The sequence below is a fragment of the Pristis pectinata genome, chromosome 13, assembly GCF_009764475.1.
Source record: "Pristis pectinata isolate sPriPec2 chromosome 13, sPriPec2.1.pri, whole genome shotgun sequence".
Taxonomy (NCBI): domain Eukaryota; kingdom Metazoa; phylum Chordata; class Chondrichthyes; order Rhinopristiformes; family Pristidae; genus Pristis; species Pristis pectinata.
The window spans coordinates 22,665,425-22,687,329 of NC_067417.1; the positions used below are offsets into that span (position 1 = coordinate 22,665,425).

The window sequence follows — 21,905 nt, forward strand, 5'->3', positions numbered from 1 at the left end:
GGAATGAAATGACAATTTAAAGCAGATCAATTTCAAAATTAATAATTACATTTTGTTGACAAAACAGTGATCTGAGTGCAGGTATTTGGATATTCAGATATACAAAACATTAGAAACAGCAATTTAAGGGGGAAGACCAACTAAAATATATATTGGCAAACTGGTAAGAGCTGCAGAACAAAAAAACAAAAACCACAGATGTAATTTTACAAAGACCTTAATTAGAGAAGCATCAGCTGCTTTGGGTTGCACACTGGGAAGAATTTTGAGAATATAGAGCTTGCTGTGTAGATTCACTAGGATACCACAAAATACAAATGAGGGGAAAAAAAACAAAAATGTTTTAATGTGTTCACTTTAAGCTAGCTTAAAAGGGTACAAGATAGCTTAAAAAGGTAGCCATTTCCAATGATAAAGGGATTTCCAACAGGATGGATAGCTAAAAAGTTAAAATGTTTCAATTCAGAGTCAGAAACTTTTTTTTGCTTCCTCACTCTCTTACACAATTTTTCTAATATAAAAAAGGCTGTAGGACAGTGTGGGTTTTGATCCCAAAACCTACTGAGTTGGCTGCGAGAGCTACTACTGAGCCAGCTGACAGCTAAATGTACAACACTACTCATGAGTTTATTTTGTCATAGGTGTTTAATTTATTAACTATCACATAGAAACTACAACACTGAAAGATTTCAACTGGAAAATGTTAATCTCCCACAGTCATTATCATCCTGTGCCATCCCCATTCGTATGTCTCATTATTGTCTTTTCCTTCAAATGCCCATTCAATATATTCTTTAACTTTTATATTGTGCTATTTTCCAATGACCAATTCTGATGCCAAATGCATTAGGCTCTCCACCTTCTGTGCCTAAAAGGAGCAAGTTGGTTAGGTTAAACTTTTGCTAATATTTTGAAAGCTTTAACAAACCAAAACTATAATTATATTTCAAACTATTATAATATATATTTGTGGTTTTTAAGTGCTAATGTTTTGATTCTGGAACACAAAATAAATGTTACAAAAAATCATCATTAATGATTTCCATTTCTCATTTTCCAAATAATGCCACCATAGTACTATCACACAGCACAGAAACTGGTCTTTTGGCCCACCATAATCAAACTGACCATAAACCACCTATCCATATTAATCCCATTTACCAGCACTTGGTCTCCAGTCTACAATGCTTTAGTGATTCAAGTCTCATTGACATGCTTCTTAAATATTGAGAGTGTAATTGCTTCCACTACCTTCTCAGGCAGTGTGTTCTACTTTGCAAAACTCTCTGGGTGAAAAAAAAATCTTCCTCAGATCATCTAAGCCTCTTAGTTGTCACCTTATTCCTGTGCCTACTAGTTTTAGACACCTTAGAAGAGTTTCTTACTTCCTACCCTGACTATGCTTCTCATAATTTTGTGTACTTCTATCAAGTCTCCTCTCAACCTCCTCTGCTCCAAGGAGAACAAAGCCAGCTTCTCTCCTCACAACTGAAACATTCCATACCAGGCAGTGTTCTGATGAATCTCCTCTGGATCCTCTCCAGTGTGATCATAACCTTCCTATAGCATGGCAAACAGAAATACATATAGTATTGCAGTTGTGGCCTAACAATGTTTTGTAAAGTTGTACTAAGGTCTCCCTGCTCTTATACTCTATGCCTCAGCTAATGAAGACAAGGCCTTCACTACCTTGTCTACCTGGCATCTTTGAACTTGTATTCTAAGATCCCTTGTTCCTCAGTACTCCTTAGGGCCCTACCATTCACGTCATATCCTACCCTTATTAGACCCCCCCCCTTTCAAAAAAATGTATCACCTAACACATCAGGATTACATTCAGTCTATTATCCTACCCAATTTACCAGCAGATCATTATTATTCAGTAGCCCAAGACTACCCTCCTCACTTTAAATAACACCAATTTTCATATCATCTGCCAGTTTACTGAAAATGAAGCATCTTTAACAAACCTCATACTGAACCATGTTAGCTTAATTGGTGCACACTAATCAGCTTAGTGCTTTTTTTTCACGCCAAGGTTTAAAAACTTGACACCTGCTTCTTATACACCAACACTTAACTCCCACCAAGCCAACTAGAAGAACCTTCTTAAAGTTTCAGTACTTCAATATGGAGGCGTGGCTAAACGTGTGAGTGCGGCTTCTTTAAACTAGCAGACTTTTTTTAAAAAAGAAAGAAGCAACATCCAAGACCAGTGACTCGAACAACTTTATGTAATTTAAACTTAAAATGACCCATTTTCTGTGTTGCCTCAGCCCAATTAACAACTTGCACCACTAACACCAGAAAAAAAAAGCGTGGAAATTTAAACAGAGTGCATTCTGTTCCAAATCTTAACTTGCTCCAGCTGTTATACATTACGATCTTACGATAACGTCAATTTTCGCCACAATGAAATAACGCGAACGCAACAAAATCAAAATATGCCAACAACCGCACTTAAGTCGTTTAAGGCTGAATTATCAAGTACCTATTCTCATTTTGCTTCACTCAAGTCACAGGATATGTCATATTTTCTGCTAAAAACGCAACATTTATATTCTTTAATCGACAAATGCTGGAAGAAACTAAACTTTCATTTTAGACAACATCCCGTGAGAGCTGCGCACAAACGTGATCGCAAAGATTCACAAGGGGCATTAAAATAATAGAAGAGATATTTAATGTACGATAATACCTTAATTATCAACCAACTACGTTTTGTTTTGTATCACGGTAACACTGTCACCGACTTTAGATCACAATGTCGCCACAGTCAGTGACAACGATTTAAATGATGTGAGGGAGCAGCCGGTGCGAGGTGGGCCCAAGTGAGGCCGTGGGGGCAGAGTGAACGGACAGCCGCATCCCCCGAGGGGGCAGATCCTGAATCAGCGGGGCTGCAACAACATTGGGGAAAGCAGGCGCACGCTGTACCTCATCGTGACAGTCTGCACGGCAGAGAAACCAATGGAGGCGAATCAGGCAGCCTGAAGCATCTGGACGGGCCAGCACCCCAACATATTGACCCCCTCCTCAGTACCGGCCCGGAGCGCCAACCGGCCCAGTCAGCGCCGAGACCCACAGCTCGCCGCCCGCACCCTCCACAACCCACCAATCAACGAGCCCGTCAGCCGCAGTGTACGTCGGGATTCTGGCTGACCGGTTGCACCCACAGAAGCGCGCCGTGTTACCTTCAAGGCGTGCCAGCAACTCGGAGCGGTTGTCACACACGAAGCTTGTCAGCTTCCAGCAGGGTTGATGTGTACAGCTTACTGTCAGTTACCGTTTGGTCGGTAGTACTCCCGCTCCTGAATCAGTAGGTTGTGATTTCACGCCCGCGTCTAGAAGCTTAAACGCAAAAATCCAGCTTGACACATTAGTGCAGTACTGAGGGAGTGCGGCACTGTTGGAAGTGAAACCTTTCAGGTGAGATAATAAAAAGAGGCCATATCTGCCATTACTTTGTTAAGTGGCCAATATTTATCCTTCAGTCAAAGTCACAAAAAGACGAGCTTCTCTTGCTGGAGGGTGAATTTCGTTATAGGGGTCCATTGTGCATCAATTTAGGCGTTGCAGGTGTTTCACCGGTCTTAATTGTAGGTCCTGATAGGATAAACAGTAACCTGCACACCGCATCACCTGTTATCTCACTTTTGTTAAAAGGATTCAAAAGCAACATACTGCAGATAGATATAGTAAATGCTTGGCCCGCTGAGGTCCCAGTGTTTTCTGTTTTTATTTCTGAGTTCTAGCTACTGTTTTTTTTGTCTTTCAAAATAGTGTAGGTCCTGGAAATATGAAATTAGACACTGATCTGAAACACTAATTCTTTTCCCCTCTTCACAGATACTGTGTGACCTGGTGAGTACTTTGGGCATTTTCTGTCTTATTTCAGTAAAAATGGTATTACTATTTAGTCATTTCTGTTTGTGAGGCATTGTTTATGCAAAGTGTCTCCTATGTTTTAATTTTAAAATAATCTGTATTTCAAAGGCATGTGTGGCTGTAAAATGCTTCTAGGAGTCCTGAAATGTCGGGCATCTCTTTTTTAGCAATGGAATATTTACAGAAAGGATTCACACTTCCTGCTAAGAATAAATACAACCTAAGAGTGGAATAAGAGACAGCATCATGGTTTGAGTTCTGATGTTTTTGCTGGTGTAGAAGCTTCACTTAAAACTTTTGGTGCTTCCAACATCGAGTGTAAATGAAAATATTCTACCATTAATGTCAGTAACAGAAAAATGAATTCTAATGACTGTCCTAGATATTTAAAAACTCCAGCTAGAGAAAGCTGGACTATCATAAACAACATCATTTATTATTGCAGTTGATCTATGTATCAATAACAAGATGTTTTTATAATATGATAATATGTTTCAATTGAAACCTTTTATTTAGTAACCATTATAGGAATATAGACACACTTGGGAACTTTTAATTTAGCTCATCCTTAGGAATGAAACTTCAAGTCCCTTTTCTCAGCAAATGCCATATACCATGAATTGACAGTCAGTACCACAAGCTTTGGAAACGTGCCATTTTCTGAGCCATTTTCACAATTTTCAAAATACTGAAACAAGTACAATGAATGCTTACCATGACTACTTGGACAGTTGGTCCACTTGCTACCAGTCACTCAGTTTTGTAAACATTCATCCTGAGTCAATGAAAATCAAAGTAAAATGAACATGCTGGAAATCTGAAACAAAAGAGAAAATGCTGGAAACTTTCAGCAGATTAGGCAGCATTTGTGCAAAGAGAAAGTTTTTTTTGGCAAATCCCCATGTCAGAACTGGGAAAGAATGACGAAACTACTTTTTTATTATATCTCCCTTTCCCAGTTGTAACAAAAGGTCTCTGACCTGAAACGTTAACTGTTACTCTTTCCACAAATGCTGCCCAACCTGTCGAGTGTTCCTAGCATTTTCTGTGTTTGATTTGTCCCAAGTCTCAACCCATCCTTTACAGCCATTCTCCTGTGTAGTGCCATCACAATCATCCAGTCTGTTCAGCAAACCATTTCAAAACATTGGAGCAACAACTCTGATTAAAACACTGTGCACGAAAGGTACCATGTAACATTATGCAGTAGTGAATCAAAGCTCGTGTTCAATTTGTGAGAACCACATTGAGGTTCATGTTGGAGATTCAGGACCAGATCCAGTGAGTTCTTGGGAATGAATGGCAATGTATAGATTTAGGGGAAAAAAACATTTCATACCCAGAATCAGATCTCAAAATATAAAATGTAGTTTACTAACAATAACTCTGTTAATCTTCACCACAAAAGCCTCCAGCACCCTTTTCAGGATATTGACTACCTAGGCTTCTGAGGCCTTCCTTGGCAGGCTGTTCCCAAAACTGATCATCCTAAATGTGAAGTAGTTGCATTCATTTGTCCATTCATCTTCCCTCTTCTGAGCTTCATCCAATGAACTGATCTCACTGTTATATTAGTACCTGGCGCTTTGGAAATGTGGCTGTCTTTGAGTCTTAGATTTGATCATTTACAGGGTCACGTAATGTAAAACGGAAAAGCAAAAAACTGCAGATGCTGGAAATCTGCGATAAGAGTAATATAGTAATTAATTTATTGGACCAGTATCCAGTAGTGTGAATTTATAATGTAGAGACAAGATCAAATCCCACAATGGTAGCTGAAAAAATTAAATTCAAGTAATTAAATAAAGACAATTTAGCATAAGCAATGAAACTGTTGGATTGTCATTAAAAGCCCATCTAGCTTACTAATTTCTTTCTGGGGAATGAAGTCTGTCTTTGTTATCTGGTCTGACTGATATGTCACTCCAGTTCCACCAAAGCATCACTCAGAACTGCCAAGCCAGGTGCTAATGGTGTGAACAACACAGTGGTGCAGCTAGTAGAGCTGCTGCCTCATAGCGCCAGAGACCTGGGTTTAAATCCAACATCGGTACTGTCTGCATGGATTTTGCATGTTCTCCCTGTGGCTGTGTGGGTTTCCCTGGGTGCTCTACTTTCCAAAGACATGCAGGTTGATAAGATAATAGGTTGCTGTAAATTGTTCCTAGAGTGTTAGTGAGTGATAGAATCTCAGGGGAGTTGATGGGAATGTGGAAGAATAAAATGGGATTAGTGTAAATGGGTGGTTGATGGTCAGTATGGACTTGGTGGGCCGAAGGGCCTTTCCCCTGCTGCATGATTTCCAGCATCTGCAGTTTTTTGCTTTTCCATTTGTGTTAATTGTCCATTAACCCTGTAAATGGTCAAATCTAAGATTCAAAGACAGCCACATTTCCAAAACTCCAGGTACCAATTTAATAATGAGATTAGTTCAGAATCAATTATAGTGGGTTGGGAAAGAAGGGGCTGTAGTTGTTCGTCAGAAACCCCCAGGTCCTGAAAATAAATGGGCTACAAGGAGGGTGAATTACTGGACCAGCAGCCACTGTTCCAGGAACGTGGAGAGGATGTTTCCATTAGTAGGAGAGTCTAGGATCTAAGGACACAGCCTCGGAATAAGGGGACATCCCTTTAAAACTGAGATGACGAGGAATTTCTTCAGCCAGAGTGTGGTGAACTTGTGGAATTCATTGCCATAGAGTGCTGTGTAGGCCAAGTCATTATTTAAGGCAGAGATTGATAGATTCTTGATTGGTTAAGGGTTACAGGGAGAAGGCAGGAGAATGGGGTTGAAAAACAAATCAGTCATGATTGAATGGTGGAGCAGACTTGATGGGCCAAATGGCCTAATTCTGCTCCTTTACCTGGATATTGTAGTCTGGTCTCCTTCACCATTGACTGCTGGATTCTGTTCAACTTCTCACAATAGGCAAGCAGACTGACTGTGGAAACCACTTGTCAGAATGCTGTTGGTAAGAAAATATGGGCTGGAGGTTCTTGAGGAAGGGGTTGGATTTTTCAAAGGACCGGTTTCTGTTAGATTTTTTTTGAAGGTTCTCAACAGCAGATAATAAATGGAAAAGTAAGCTCAGGTTTGGCAAGGTGGTATCTGCCAGAATTCTCACTAGTTCTGCCTTTCTTGTTTGTGATGCAAAATATTGTGGTTTGGAAAAGACGTACATGGGGATGACAAATGGGGTATTGCAGGGATTAGTGCTGGAGCCCCAGATGTACATAATCTACAGTAATCATTTGAGGGGACTGAATGTAATGTATCTAAGATTGTTAATAATATAAAGCTAGGTGGCAGTATGGGTTGTGAGGGTTCAAGGGAATATAGACAGGCCAGGTAAATGGGAAAGGAAATGGCAGATGAAATGTAATGTGAAATATGTAAAGTAACTTTTGAAAGAAAAATACAAGGAATATTTTTTAAATATTTGGAGGTTGAAAAGAGTTTGTATGTAGAAGCACGTGAATGTTTTGATACATAGATCACTGAAAGTTAATGTGCAGGTACAGCAAATACTTAAGAAGGCAAAGAATATTCGACTTCATTACAAGAGGATTTGAGTACAAATGTAAATATGTCTTACTGGGAAATATATAGGGCCCAGTTGAGACTACGCCTGGAATATTGTGTACTTGTCTGGTCTCCCCGTGCAAGGAAGGATATCCTTATCAAAGGTGAAGTGAAGGTTGATCAGACTGATTCCCACAATAGTGGGTTTGTCATACAAGGAGAGAGAAAGTATGTTGGGCCAACGTTCTCTAACATTATGAAGAATCAGAGACAATCACATACAAAGTTTTGTGGGGTTTGGCAGAGGAAATGGAGACATGATGTTTTCTCTGACTAGGCTGTCTAGAATCAGTGGTTATAGCTTTAAAATAAGGGATTGGCCTTTCAGGACTGAGCCAAGAAGAAATTTCTTCTGAATTTTGGAATTCTCTATCCAAGAAGGTTGTGGAGGTTCAGTCATAGAGTTATACAGGACAGAAACGAGCCTTTTGGCTCAACTCATCTATGCTGACCAACAAGTCTGTCTGAACTAGTCCCATTTACCTGTGTTTGGCCCATAACCCTCTAAACCTTTTCTATCCAATCAATGAGTATATTCAAGAGATTGATTGTTGGATGTTAAAGGGTATGGGGGAAGTGCAGGAAAATGGCACAGTGCTAAAAGATCAGCCATTATCATATTGAATGACAGAGGAGGCAACAGGGGCCAAGTGGTCTAAACCTGCTTCAATATCTTCCATTCTTATTTCTGATCTCTGAAACTCCACAGGTAAGATTGCTTGATTTCCAGAAACTGGCACTTGTCTTTCCAGTATTTTCAAGAAGTGTGGCATCTTTGGCTTAGCCTCCTTATGGAGAGTGATGAGGAGTTTTGAAACTTGTATACTCGATCACTCCTGTATCTCCAAATCTGTAAGCCCATCCCTTTGTTAAGGTGATCAAATCACTGAAATTTGGGACAGGGACAGTACCAAGGCACTCTGGTAGAAAAAATCAAACGTGCAAAGCTCATCAATTTTATCACCTTTGTCACTAACTTCTACCTTGCCCTCATTCACTTAGACCATCTCGGATCTTTCTTTCTTTCCTGGATCTCTGTCTCCATCTCAAAAGACAGTCTTGCCACTGACATCTTCTATAAACCCACCAACTCTTACAGCTATGTTGACTATACCTCCTCCCACCCTGCCTGCTGTAAGGATGCCAACACTTTTTCTCAATTTCTCCATCTCTTACCCATTCTCAAGATGAGGCTTTTTCCTAGAAAGTTTCTGAAATGTCCTCTTCCTTCCAGATGTGTGGATTCCCCTCTGCTATAGTTGATGGAGCCCTCACGCATTTCCTCCATTACCCACATGTCGGCTCTGATATCTCCACTCTCTGGGCAGAACAGCAATACAGTTCCCTTGGTCCCCTCCTTTCACCCCACCAGCCTCCACATTCAACATCTTCTGCCAGCTCCAATGTGGTCCCACTGCCAATCACATCTTCCCCTCTCCCCACCCTTTCTGCTTTCTACAGGGGCCATTCTCTTTGCAATTCCCTCCCCATCCTCTGGCATTTTTTCCTGAAACTGAAGTAGAGATTCAGCTGCTCAAACCTGGTCTACTGTCTCTGGTGTTTGTGTTGTAGCCTCCAGTATATTGGTTAAACCAAGTGTAGACTAGGTGACTGTTCTGCAGAGCACCAGTGTTCTGTTTGCAACAGCCATCTTGAACTTCCAGTTGCAAGTCATTTTAATTTTCCTTCCCACTCCCACCCCCGCCTAACTGTCCTCGGCCTTTTCTGTTGCTACAGAGAGGCCAGGCGCAGATTGGAAGAACAACATCTCTTATTCCACTTGGGTAACTTTTAACCCTTCTATTGGTACAGTTGCCTGCAAGAATTATGGGAAACTGAACTTGTTTGTTGACTAGAATTTTGACTTCAGAACAATTATAAATATCATAAGTGAGGGAGACTGTTGTATTTAACCTCATCTGGTACCTTACTTATGGTCTTTTTGAGTTGAAGTCTGATGACAACAAAGTGGACATTTATCCAGTGCCTATAAGATTGTAAAATGTCTCAAATGAATGAGCAATGATGGAAAGGTTTAGCAAAGTATCAAAGAAGCAGTTGGTTAGGAGATTTTTTTAACAGTTAGCCAAAAGAAATGGGGCTGAAATGCCCTTCCCCCTGGCTGGCATTTTGGTAGATAACCGCAGACCATGTTCTCCTCAAGGGTCAACTCATCTCAGACTTCCATGCTTGCACATTGAAATGGAGATGTCAGGGTCAGAATCCAGTGGAAGGGCACAGGTGTATTGAGGACTGATGCCTTTATATCTGGCCCCTCAGGTAGCACAACCCAATTTGTTGGACTGACCAACTTTGAGTAAAAATGATGTGCAGGTAATGGTTTATTTATTCTTTAAAATATCGTTTTCTTGTAGTTTAGGGTATTTTTGTGTAAATTTAATCTATCTATTTTTTATTTTTAAATTGATCAAGCCTATTTGAATAGTTTTTAAATGATCAAGGTTGAGATGTTTCTTAAAAAAAAATTCAAAGGCAGTTGACAGCAATGAACTATCAAATGGCAATCAGAGCTTTCTGGGTGTGGGATATCAAGTTGCCTCACCATTCATCCCTGTCACCACTTGTACACTGTTCCAGTTTGTGGAACAATTGCAATAATCAGGCTTCCTTTTAAGTACCCTGGAGATACAAAAGATAAGTGCATTTGTGGGAAAAGCATTGGGAGTGAGTGTGGATGGTGTGCTGGATTGAGCAGTATAGGAAGTCAGTTCAAGAGTCCAGAGGTATTATGACAAAAGGTGATGCATCTGATGATGGAATAATAGACTTGGAAGAATTAAATTAAATGGCTGCAAAGATAGATTTGTAAACGAGAATTTCAGATGAAAAATTTGCATGTGGAACCGTTTGGGAATCCATGAAGGCCATCATGTAGATGAGTTTAGAATTGAAAATGATAGCTTTAGATGTCTGTGGGTTTGCATAGGAGGGACCCTAGAGAGTAACTTTAAAGTGGAAAGATGACCCAGTCAACATTTTCATTGGGTAGCCTCATCATTATGTAATTTGGTAGTCAAGGAAGATTGCAATTATCATAGGCGTTGAGAAGTCTTTATAGTACATTGCGCTTGAGAAAGGTAGTTAATGTTGGGATCCAGAAACAAATATTGTATTCCATAGTATACAAGCTATTTCATTTTATTTCTTAATCAAATCAATGTAGAAAAGTCAGTGATGCTTGTAGCATTTTATTTCTTAAAGATGCAGGTACTTAAAGATGTTAGCAGGATTTTTCAAAAATATTCAGTGTGATAATGTTGGACACCTTGCTACCAATTTCTACAGAGATGGCAATAGATAATCATCAGACAAATTTGTTTTTGTGATATTTTAAGGATAATTGTTGGCAGGGATACTGATGAGAACATTCCTGCTCTTCCTGAAAAAGTGCATTGGAATGTTTCCAGTCAAATGAGAAGAGAAGGCATTTAATTGTCAGCCTTGGCTGGCATCTCTGGAGTGAAGCCTGAACTCTTGCCCTTCTAATGTAAGTAAGAAAATCAAGGCTGACATGAGCATAGATAGAAATGTGACTGAAGATGTTCAGCATGAGGATTGAAAAGGTGGACACAGATCCAGGAAGCAGGTACATTCACTGAGTTTTCAAAGGATAAGTCATAGCTGGCAAGGATAAGAGAATGGCATTTCTTTTATGCAGGAATAGAGGGGATACGACTTAAAGTGGAATGAGTTTATAATATGTAGAACTGGCTAACTGTTAAATATAGGTCCTACCCAGGTTACAAACACCTGACTTGTGTACAGGCTGTACATAGGAAAGAGGGTTTGGGAGACTGGTGGGATGGACTTGCCAGCTACTATGTGGCAACTCAGCTGGCAGCAATATCATTGCAGCTCATAGAAATCTGGTTGAGTTAATTGTCCTGGTTTAACTACATGTTGCCCTTGGGTTTGCCTATGATTTATTTAAACTTATTGCCAGGCGGTCACATCTCCAACTTGCCAGTGGTTTGGAATATGAACAGTTCTTGGGAACAGAAGGTTGTAGGGAGGACCTATAGTTGAATTTAATCAATAATAGCCACAGGGTTGAAGATTAGTTGGCATGAATGTGATGCCTATTTAAGGCTTAGACACAAAGTTGGAGATAGAATTTGTGATAGGTAGAGAACACAAGTAACTAGAGAATAGAGCTTCACCCTTTTTCAAAGCTTTGATGCCTTGCTGCAATTTTAACATTAAGCATTCATATTATGTTCCATGCAGTCTGCACTATTGGAACAGGTCTGTGCATGTATATTTTGGTGGCATGTCTATATTGTCTGGTTTGCAGCTGAAGCATGTGAAATACTGAAAATTTCAGTCACCACAAAATGTTGATTTTTTTTTTCCCAATATAAATAAATGGGGAAAACATGCAAGTTACACATTTGTGTTAAATACACAACATCAGAAAATGTTTCACAGCAATAATTTATTAAATATTCAAAAAAATAAACTGGCAAAACAGTAAAAAATAAAATCAGGAATTCATGTTATTAAAATAAAGTTGGAGTTTTAAATATCCAGAACTTATACAGAGTTGGTTGTTGACCAATACTGAGTGTAAAGAGGATAACAGGATAAGGCTAGCCAGAAGCAAGTAATCTATAACTGAGCTAACTCGTAATAAAGACAAGTAAAAGCCTGATGTGAAGATCTAGGGTAAACTGTTTTCAAATCCTCTCCTGGACAATGAATGATTCACATTTCATTTTGGACCATGTGCTTCAGATTCTTCTTCATCATCCTCATACATCTCCCCTTCTTCATCAGCTGTAGCATCTTGGTACTGTTGGTATTCAGAAACTAGGTCATTCATATTACTCTCTGCTTCAGTAAACTCCATCTCATCCATACCTTCACCAGTGTACCAGTGCAAGAATGCCTTCCTGCGGAACATAGCTGTGAACTGCTCTGAGATTCGCTTGAAAAGCTCCTGGATAGCAGTACTGTTTCCAATGAAAGTGGAGGACATCTTGAGTCCACGAGGTGGAATATCACAGACAGCAACCTTAACATTGTTGGGAATCCATTCCACAAAGTAGCTGCTGTTCTTGCTCTGGATAGCTAACATCTGCTCATCAACTTCCTTCATGGACATCTTGCCCCTGAAGACTGTGGCCACTGTAAGGTACCTACCATGACGGGGATCACAAGCAGCCATCATATTTTTGGCATCAAACATCTGCTGAGTGAGTTCTGGGACAGTTAATGCCCTGTATTGTTGGCTTCCTCGGGCAGTAAGAGGAGCAAATCCTGGCATAAAGAAGTGGAGACGAGGGAAAGGTACCATGTTCACTGCAAGCTTTCTAAGATCGGCATTGAGCTGTCCTGGAAATCTCAGGGAAGTGGTGACCCCACTCATGGTAGCTGATACCAAATGATTGAGGTCTCCATAAGTGGGTGTTGCAAGTTTGAGGGTCCGGAAGCAGATGTCATAGAGCGCTTCATTATCTATGCAGTAGGTTTCATCTGTGTTTTCCACAAGTTGGTGGATGGAGAGGGTGGCATTGTATGGTTCTACCACTGTGTCAGAGACTTTTGGAGAAGGAACAACACTGAAAGTATTCATGATTCGGTCAGGATATTCCTCTCGTACTTTGCTAATGAGCAGTGTTCCCATGCCAGATCCTGTACCTCCACCCAGAGAGTGAGTAAGCTGAAAACCTTGCAAACAGTCACAATTTTCACATTCTTTTCTCACCACATCAAGGACAGAGTCTACAAGCTCTGCACCTTCTGTGTAATGACCCTTTGCCCAGTTGTTTCCAGCTCCACTTTGCCCTATAATGAAAAATAAAATAAATGAAAACTGAACATTCAAGGTGTAAATGTGCAGAAATAATCTCTGCAATTGCATATCCTGGAACTGATTTCCTGAAAGAGGTAAATAAGTTAATACAAAGCCACTTAATCTGATTTTTGTGATTAAGGATTTTCATTAGATGGAAACCCTGTCTGATGTTGGCTCAGAAACTATAGTATTACTATAGTAAATCAAAGGAAAGAATGTCAAAGTTGACATTTTGCTCGTTATATGATCACAGCTATAAATGAATTATGATAATTTTATGCAGACAGTAACACCAAGATGAAAAATATTTAATGCATGTCATAAGGTCTATAAATGGTGGAAGTGAAAATCAAATGCAGTCTTCAACTGACATAAGATTATACAGATTGAGTGCTCCAGTAGACATAATTCACTATTTTACCATAGTTTTTTTTGCATCATTATAAATTCTCATGTTTATATTGATAAATAGCTATATAATTTTGTCATCTGTCAATTGTGGTAGAGCACCACTGACTGAGAACAAGCTAACAAGTAGATATAGGCAGTTTCTATGGTAATAACCAATTTCCCCTTAATGACAAAAAAACAAATATTCCCAGAGGCTCAGCATTATGATAGCCAATTTATCACATTGCATATTTGGAGAAAGTCTAAATGATCCAAATGGAGAAAAAAAGAGATGGGAGTTAATACTTAAGCAAGTTGCAGATATTTGAATCCAAGTCAAAAATAGTGAAGTTAAGAGACAAGTTTCAAGGCCCAAATATACAAAAAAAAAATCACTGGACATCCAGGTATGGGTTAGAAAGTGGTCAACCTGCAGCATCAGAATGCTGTGTGGTAAAGACTGTTGCTAGGAATAGCAAGGGAAGGAGAAGAAAATGGGAAGTGCCATCCCCAATGGAATGACCAGGAATGAGCTAAAGTTGTCCAAGTATGAAAGCAGAGCTTGGTGGATAAAATTTTAGCAAATTATTACTATTTACATGTTCAATAAATTGTTCTGAGATGTAATTCTTTAAATTGTTATCAATTACTAAACAGATTTGGGAGAGATGGCAATATGTATATATTTTTTAAAAAATCAAGTTGACAATTGAACCATTGAAAAGAGAGTTCAGAAATTACTTCCCTTCTGGGAGTGTTACCTACACCCTTAAACCAGAAAATGAGTAGCAATAATGCTGCCTTTTCTCACAACAATTCACTTTACTGGGGAATAGAGCAATAAAACTGATGTCAACCCTTTCATTAGCAAATGCAAGAGAGCCAATGCTAGTTTTAGGCAGCCATCCAGAAACCTGAAAATTATCCCTGGCCTATGGGGAAAATATGCTCAAAACCTTACCCTATTAGATTGCAGATCATTAAATTTTTTTGCCTTTATTTTCCATCTTGGATACAAGAAGAAACGATGGATTTCTAACAAAAATTAAAATTAATTGTGCATTAACTATAGCGTATTTTTTTTGAAAATTGGATCTGTTTATTATTTGTGTTTCTGCTCTGTGATTTCTACATACCAAAGATAAAATTGTCTGGTCTGAAGAGATGTCCAAAAGGCCCTGATCGAACACTGTCCATTGTGCCTGGTTCCAAATCCACTAGGATGGCTCTGGGTACATATTTAAGAGCTGCAGAGAGAGTATGAATAATTTGTGAATAATCAAGTGAAATAAAAATCTGGCGCAAGCAATTATTTCAAACTTGCCCATTCCAAAATTGGAAAACTCTCCTACATTTTCTCGGCACTATCCCCATTGGGCCACAAGTGGATTCCCTATTGACCAATACATATTTCCAATTTATTGATGTGCTGTCCTACAATAATTTAAAATAATTTGAGACAATTTCACAGAAATTATGCTAAATATTCAGTAGAACTTTAGAAAGAATAATAGATTTATTCTCAAAATAGTGATGAGGCAATGCCAAGCTGCTGTTTCAAATGGTTTAAGGTTTAGGCATGAAGGAAGAATCAACTTTGGAAGGATCTTCTAAGAGTTAATTACTAAATCTGTAGATGGACATTTATACATTTAATACTTAATGTATTTAATTATTTAGAATTCAGTACACTGGGGCAGCTAGCTCACAGCTCCAGCAACCCAGGTTCAGTGCTGACCTTGGGTGGAGTTTGTACATTCTCCCCATTTCTCCCAGGTGCTCTGGCTTCCTCCCACATTCCAAAGATGTGGTCAGTAGTTAATTGGCTACTGTAAATTTCCCCAGGTATGTTGGTGGGTGGTAGAATCTAGGGAAATTGAGAGGAATGTGGGGAGAAAATGGGATGTGTAGGATTAGAGTCAATAAGTACTTGATGGTCAGTATGGACTTCAAAGGGCCTTTTCCTGTGCTGTATGGTGTTATGACTCAATTGTTTGAACAAATGCTGCACACGTAGAAAAACTGAAAAATCTCATTATTCTGGACAATGCAAGCCATTTATAACATGTCGGTATAAATGCTTAATGTACCCAATTCTGACTTGATATTATACAGAATCTTTACTTCATGTAGGTTTGTATTACTTACAAGAAGCTTCATTGTAGTAGACACTAATCCTCTCCAGCTGCAGGTCTGAGTCACCCACATAATTTCCACTGGGGTCAATCCCATGCTCATCACTGATGACCTCCCAAAACTAAAAAAAAAAGTACTAATCAGTCTTCCAGAATATCTTGCATTTGTTTGTTAAGTACTATTTATGAAAGTATAAACATAATTTACACATTGTACTTTTTTTAATATTCTGTTCAACTAATATCCATTTTGTTTTGATTCTTTGTGCTCAAAATTATTATTTTAGAAGATTAAATTTTAATCGAACAATCATAGATTAAATATGCTATATTAAGTACTCTTGACTATTCTTTGGAAGCAGAATGCATATCTTAAGCAATCTGTCTGGTAAACTGAACAAATATTATAGATGGATTTGTATTGGAAATGTGCCGTTTCTGAAATGGATTTTAAGTGTAATCTTAGAAATAAAGTGTGATACAATTTTAATGGAGGCAATGAATTATTTTCCACTTGGCTCAATAATTAGATCAGCAAAAATTAGACATTTAAACCAACTGATCAAAAGAAGTCATTAACCACTTAAATTTCTCAGATTAGGACAGTGTTTCACCATTTTTTTAAAAAAAGCTGTATGGAGGGTAGAAAACCATTGGCTCAACAAATGTACTGCATTATGCATCAGGAATAGATCTTGAGAAACACCTCCTCCTTCCCCACAAAAATGCATTGAAACATTGTACAAATGTCACTTGTATTATTTACATACCCCTTTTCTCAAATGGATCAATAGTGAATTTGATTTAAATTTTGCCCTGTATGAGGTACGACATTTTCTTCAGTAGCTGACCATGGTACTGAACATACTAGCATTAACTTTAGTTTACTGAGCTTTTGTGTATAAAAAAAGACATGTTTAGTTGTTTGAATGAAGACTGTAAATATACATTGCATCTTATAGCTTTAGTTAATTAAGTAAAGCCCTCAGCTGTGTAATAAATCTGAATTTGCTTATTTCTCATTCATCACAAACTCACCTGCTTTTCAGCACCAGCTGGCAGACACAGGACTGATTTAATTTCTTGTAGGTCTCCAGAGAGTAAAAAGGATGTAATCTAACACTTTTAGCCCCTTCTGGTTCTATTATTCTTCCAGACCCAGCTGGTTTCCAGTGTCTAATGGATTCATATTTAATCTTTCTGATAGCAGCAGATGCAACATTAAAATAATTTTGGCTAGTAAAATTCTTCAATTTTCCCTGCTAGCAAAAATTTAATCTTTTCTGAAACCAGGATTATCTGGCACAATGCACTGTCAATTCAACCTCAAGGTTTGCATATACTTAAAACTGAGGAAATAAGATGCCTCTTGCTATAAGATTGATATAAATCTAGTTTCTAGTAGACACAGCCCTACCATTGCAAAGCCTCCTACACTTGATCCAAATGGTTGATAATGGAGATAAAAAGGGCTCCTTTTATTGTGCATCCCTGATTGTTAATTAAAAAGTGAGCGATCCTCAAACCACTGGAGTTAGTATTGTGAAGATAGTGCTATTAGTTAGGCAGTTGTAGGATTTTGACCCAAGAACTGTGGCAAGGATATCTTTCTAAGTTGGGATAATATGCAACTTGGAGGCAGTGATTATCCCAACTACTTGTTCCCCTTTCATAAATATATATAATGGTGACTACATCTTCTTTCATGCCAGACATTTAATAAATTACTACCTGTGACAAAGTAAACAGAACAAACATCTGAAATTTATGAATGAAATCATTATCATCAAAACATCTGATCACTTATCATTCATTGTTTCTTGTTGGACATTGCTTCCTGCAAATTGGCTTCAGTGTTTTCCAATGTTATGGTTACGGATCAAAAAAATTTCATTGACTCAATTGCTTTGAGGATATGAAAGTTGCTATTTAATTGCAATTTTCTTTATTAAAAGATTTGTTGGTTTATTTCATTAGTACCATACACTTAATAATATGAACTGACTTTATTGGAGTTTAAGACTAAAAATGAACCAAGATGAACAGTTGGTAATGTGAATGGTTGTACTTTGTCCACTTATCTGAAGCTTCCACTTTAAATTTAAACTGATTTTTGTGATTGATTGAAGTTGTTGGAGAAGGGAAAAATGTGTCTTTAATCAGTTTATCCCATCTGGACCATAGTTCCTGCTGATCAACTACTTAGTGATTGTTTCCATATACTACTACTATTGCAGAGCATATCATCCTTTCCTACACCCATAGAAGGTGCAACACTTGTTCCTATACCTCCTCCCTCACCACCATCCAGGGCCCTAAACAGTCTTTCCAGGTGAGGCAAATACTTCTGTGCATCTCCTCCAATCTTGTCTACTGCATTCAGTGCTCCCAATGTTGCCTCCACTACATTGGTGAGACCAAGTGCAGACAAGGTGACTGGTTTGCAAAGTACCTACACTCTTTGCAATGGTCATCTGAGCTCCTCATTACATGCCATTTCAACTCCCCTTCCCATAACAGCCTGTCCGTCCTTGGCCTTATCCACTGCAAACTAGAATAATACCTCCTATTCCACCTAGGCAGTCTACAACCCAATGGTATAAAGATTGAATTTTGCAGTTTTGAGTAACTCTAGTCTCCTGTACTCCCTTCTTTCTCCTTCTCCATTTCCAGTCCTTCTCCCATTTCTGTGCCCCTCTTGGTTCCCCCATTCATTTCACCCCCCCCCCACATTTGTTTCCATCTCTCCCTTAAATGGTTCCCATTTTCACCTTCCTTGCTTATCAGCTTCCAGCACTGGTACCCTTTGTGTCCCTACTTTATTACCCTCTAGCCACTGTCTCCACTTACACCCTCCCCCTGCCTGGCTCCATCTGCTCTTTTTTTGCCTTGGCTGCTTTCATCTATTACCCAACCCCATCCTCCCCCTACTGGCTCCTGGCCATCATCCTTCCATCGCCTACTGACCCATCTCTCACTTCACCCTCCCCTCTTCATATCAGCTATCTCCGCTCTCAGTGCTGATGCAGGGTCTCCACCCAAAACGTCAACAGTTCCTTCCCTCTCACCCCCCCCCCCCCAAACATATGCTGTTCGACCCCCTGAGTTCCTCCAGCAGCTTTTTTTAACCCTTTGTTGATTGGCATGAACAGATCTTCATCAAGTTTCTAAGAACTGAAATTATTAAAGGATATATCCTGCAGCCAGCTTGAATGCGCGTTTCTATAAATGGGATTTTCTCAGTTCACTGGTCTAAGCCAGACCCTGTCAGCAAGCCAAGATCAGCGCCACGCATCATGCATTCGGATACTTTTCAGCTGAACAGCTCTTCCTGTAGCAAATTGTGCAGCACACTCATCCATCACAGCCATCTTCAGTAGTTTAAAACTGCTTAATATGCGTTTACTGACACGTGTGATACTCCTATTGCAATCCTCCCTTAATTTTGTGATTATGGAATGTTAACTAAAATTACAAATTGTTGAAAATGCGTAGCGATCCTTCAGTATTCGAAGAAAACCTTAATGATAAATGTTAAATTTATTCTGGGTTGCCTTGCGCAATTTGTTGTTTCAGATTTCCAGTGTTTTGCAGTAATACGTATTGTTTATTCCATGAACGCAGCCAAAGGGAACCATTTTACCCGTAACTGCGCCACACGTCGGTTTAATAAGTAACGTTGAAAATGTCACATCTTTCTGATCGATTTACTTATCGCTATAGTGAAAGAAGGGACTCCTTTGTGTCCTGCTGCCTCCATTTAATTCGGGCAGTTTTCCTGGTTACATTAGACTACCACACCCCTGTTTAATCCCGATCCCGCGTTTGGCGAAGAAGCCCCCTGCAGGCAGTGGTTCGAAGACCACTGTATTGTCAGTTTCCTTGCGTAACTGCTGATGTCCTCGACACAGATTGAATTAGAAATAACCTTGTCCCAGCCCTTCCCCATTGGATTACTCGCCAGATTTTACTTAGTGTTCCCTACTTTTCAACTTTGTGTCTTGGATGGATGTCGTCATGAGCACCAAGTTATAATTCCTTCATTGGTCCAAAACCACCACTTTAAAAGCACTGGAATAAAGATGACCATGATCTCAATCCATGGTCCATAAATGGGTTATGCTTTTCCCAGCCCCTGAATTAACCTTTGTTCAGATTTCTCTTCGATTCCATTCAAACCATTATCGTTTTCATAAAATTTGATTTTATTTGGCAAGATTAAGGGACTCTACAGATAACAGATTAGTGCTTCGCCTAAATCCATTTGGTAATCACCTTTCAAATGTACGAAATGTCAGCCTGAATTACTTAGTGTATTATCACTTATATTGCAGGTTTACTGAATCATTGAAGAATTCTCAATATATTATTAATGCATTCTCCCCGATTATGGGAGAAACACGATGATAAAGCCCCCTGCCAAGGTTATCCATATTAGAAGAGGTTACTCTGTTAATATGACATTGATCTCAAACACTGAAGCTTTGTCTCTCCTTTATTAAAATTGTGGCTCCACCCCGCAGGCGCTGATTTCATGCAAATATAGGGGCGCCTGCGGCGGTGCTGTGCTCGGACAGTGCGGCACAGTTGAGCTAATCGCGTTCTCCCTCTTGTATCTGCAGTCTGGGCGTGGCTGTCTGCAGAGCCCGTGTCTCTGAGAGAAGCGGACACAGATTCCACAACAAACCTCTCCGATGCCAGTTAAAAATCTAACAAAGAACCAATTAAAATAACGCCAATCGTCGGGTTTACGGGAAGGATGAAGAACTGCATGAATAAAAGTAGAACAAATAATCTTTCACACCGAGCACAATTCAGTTTACTAATGACAAAAGATGCAGATTAAACCCACTTTACAATAAAGCAATAATTAAATAACACGTACTTAAATTTAGATAACTACTTTTTTCCTTCAGTGAATCCGTTATTGAGCACGTATCGCTATTGATTATAATCTCACAAATCCCTCACGTTTTGCAGCAATACAATTTACCTTGGCACCGATCTGGTTGCCACATTGGCCAGCCTGAATGTGGACGATTTCTCTCATTCTCGCGCTGCTTGCCTCTTACTGCGACTATTAAGAATTTTCAGCTGCCGAATCTGGTTGGAGAAAGCAACGAGATGGTGCCGGCTGCTCTTTTATACCATTTCACTGTATCAGCTGATCAATGCCACAAGCAGGTTGATTTCAGAGACGGATTGCGTCAGTCTCCTGGGAGACACAACTCAGTGGCCAATAACGAGCTAAGGAACCCTGCAACATCCCCGCAACGCCAGGATCGCCTCCCACGAAACGCATCGCCATTGCTGCAAATACTGACTACACCATTGTCTATTCCACGTTAGAAACAAAAGGACGAGCACAGACATGATGCTGAACTGCAAATTTACCAGAGGATTAGATCACTAGCATTAGTACCATAATTGCTGTAGAATCACACAATTTTGACGCATCCATTTAAACAAAAGTTGATGGATTTGCAGATTTCTGTACGGATCTAAAATGCAGATGTCGTATTTCAGTAGTTTGTTGAATAATACTTTAACCTATCAACACCGTTAGAGGTCAATACTGGTAAAAGAATGTGGGACAGCGCCACTGAAAAGTTCAATAAAACTGCAGCTGAAACACTTGTATAGAATGAGAAAGGGCGTATACAAAATAATAATGATTTGGCATTATTGACGTTAAGAAAATCAGCAAGTCTTTTCTGATTTGTTTGGAAGTTCACAGTGGTAACAAAAACCTTATCAAAGGTTCCATGGCAATAACGAATCTCATTATTTTCAGCTGTTCCTTTTTTCTCTAAATAGAAGATTTGTCGTACATTTCCCCATAATGACTTCCTTTCCATATGTTTCTCAACCCAAAAAATCAATTAATTTTATAAAAAAAACATTACACTCAAATTGTGAGCCAATTTATACTACACTAAATGTGATTTTGATTGTTATTCTCAAAATCAAATATAAATTGAGTTTTTAACCATTTATGTTAGAGGCATACATGTGGATGGGGTATTGTGGGTCTGATTTTGTAGATTAATACTGTGTCTGACCTCGTGTCATTTTGTTTTTTTTTCATTGG

At 39.1% G+C, this 21,905-nt stretch overlaps 2 protein-coding genes across 2 annotated transcripts in view; both read right to left on the bottom strand.

The window, feature by feature from the left end:
• Positions 1–3,120, bottom strand: part of def8 (differentially expressed in FDCP 8 homolog) — a 28,920-nt gene extending 25,800 nt beyond the window's left edge. Inside the window, exon 1 of the mRNA XM_052028651.1 lies at positions 2,938–3,120. The gene's annotated coding sequence lies outside the window, so the exon portion shown is untranslated. The remainder of the gene's footprint in view (positions 1–2,937) is intronic.
• Positions 3,121–11,894: 8,774 nt separating this feature from the next.
• On the bottom strand, positions 11,895–20,885 carry LOC127577330 (tubulin beta-3 chain). Its single transcript, XM_052028447.1, has 4 exons — positions 20,808–20,885; positions 15,828–15,936; positions 14,816–14,926; positions 11,895–13,279 (listed from the first exon to the last, which is right to left on the bottom strand). The coding sequence occupies exons 1-4, from the start codon at positions 20,862–20,864 to the stop codon at positions 12,204–12,206; spliced, it is 1,353 nt and encodes a 450-aa protein (XP_051884407.1). The 5' UTR covers positions 20,865–20,885; the 3' UTR covers positions 11,895–12,203.
• Between the last annotated feature and the right edge of the window lie 1,020 nt (positions 20,886–21,905).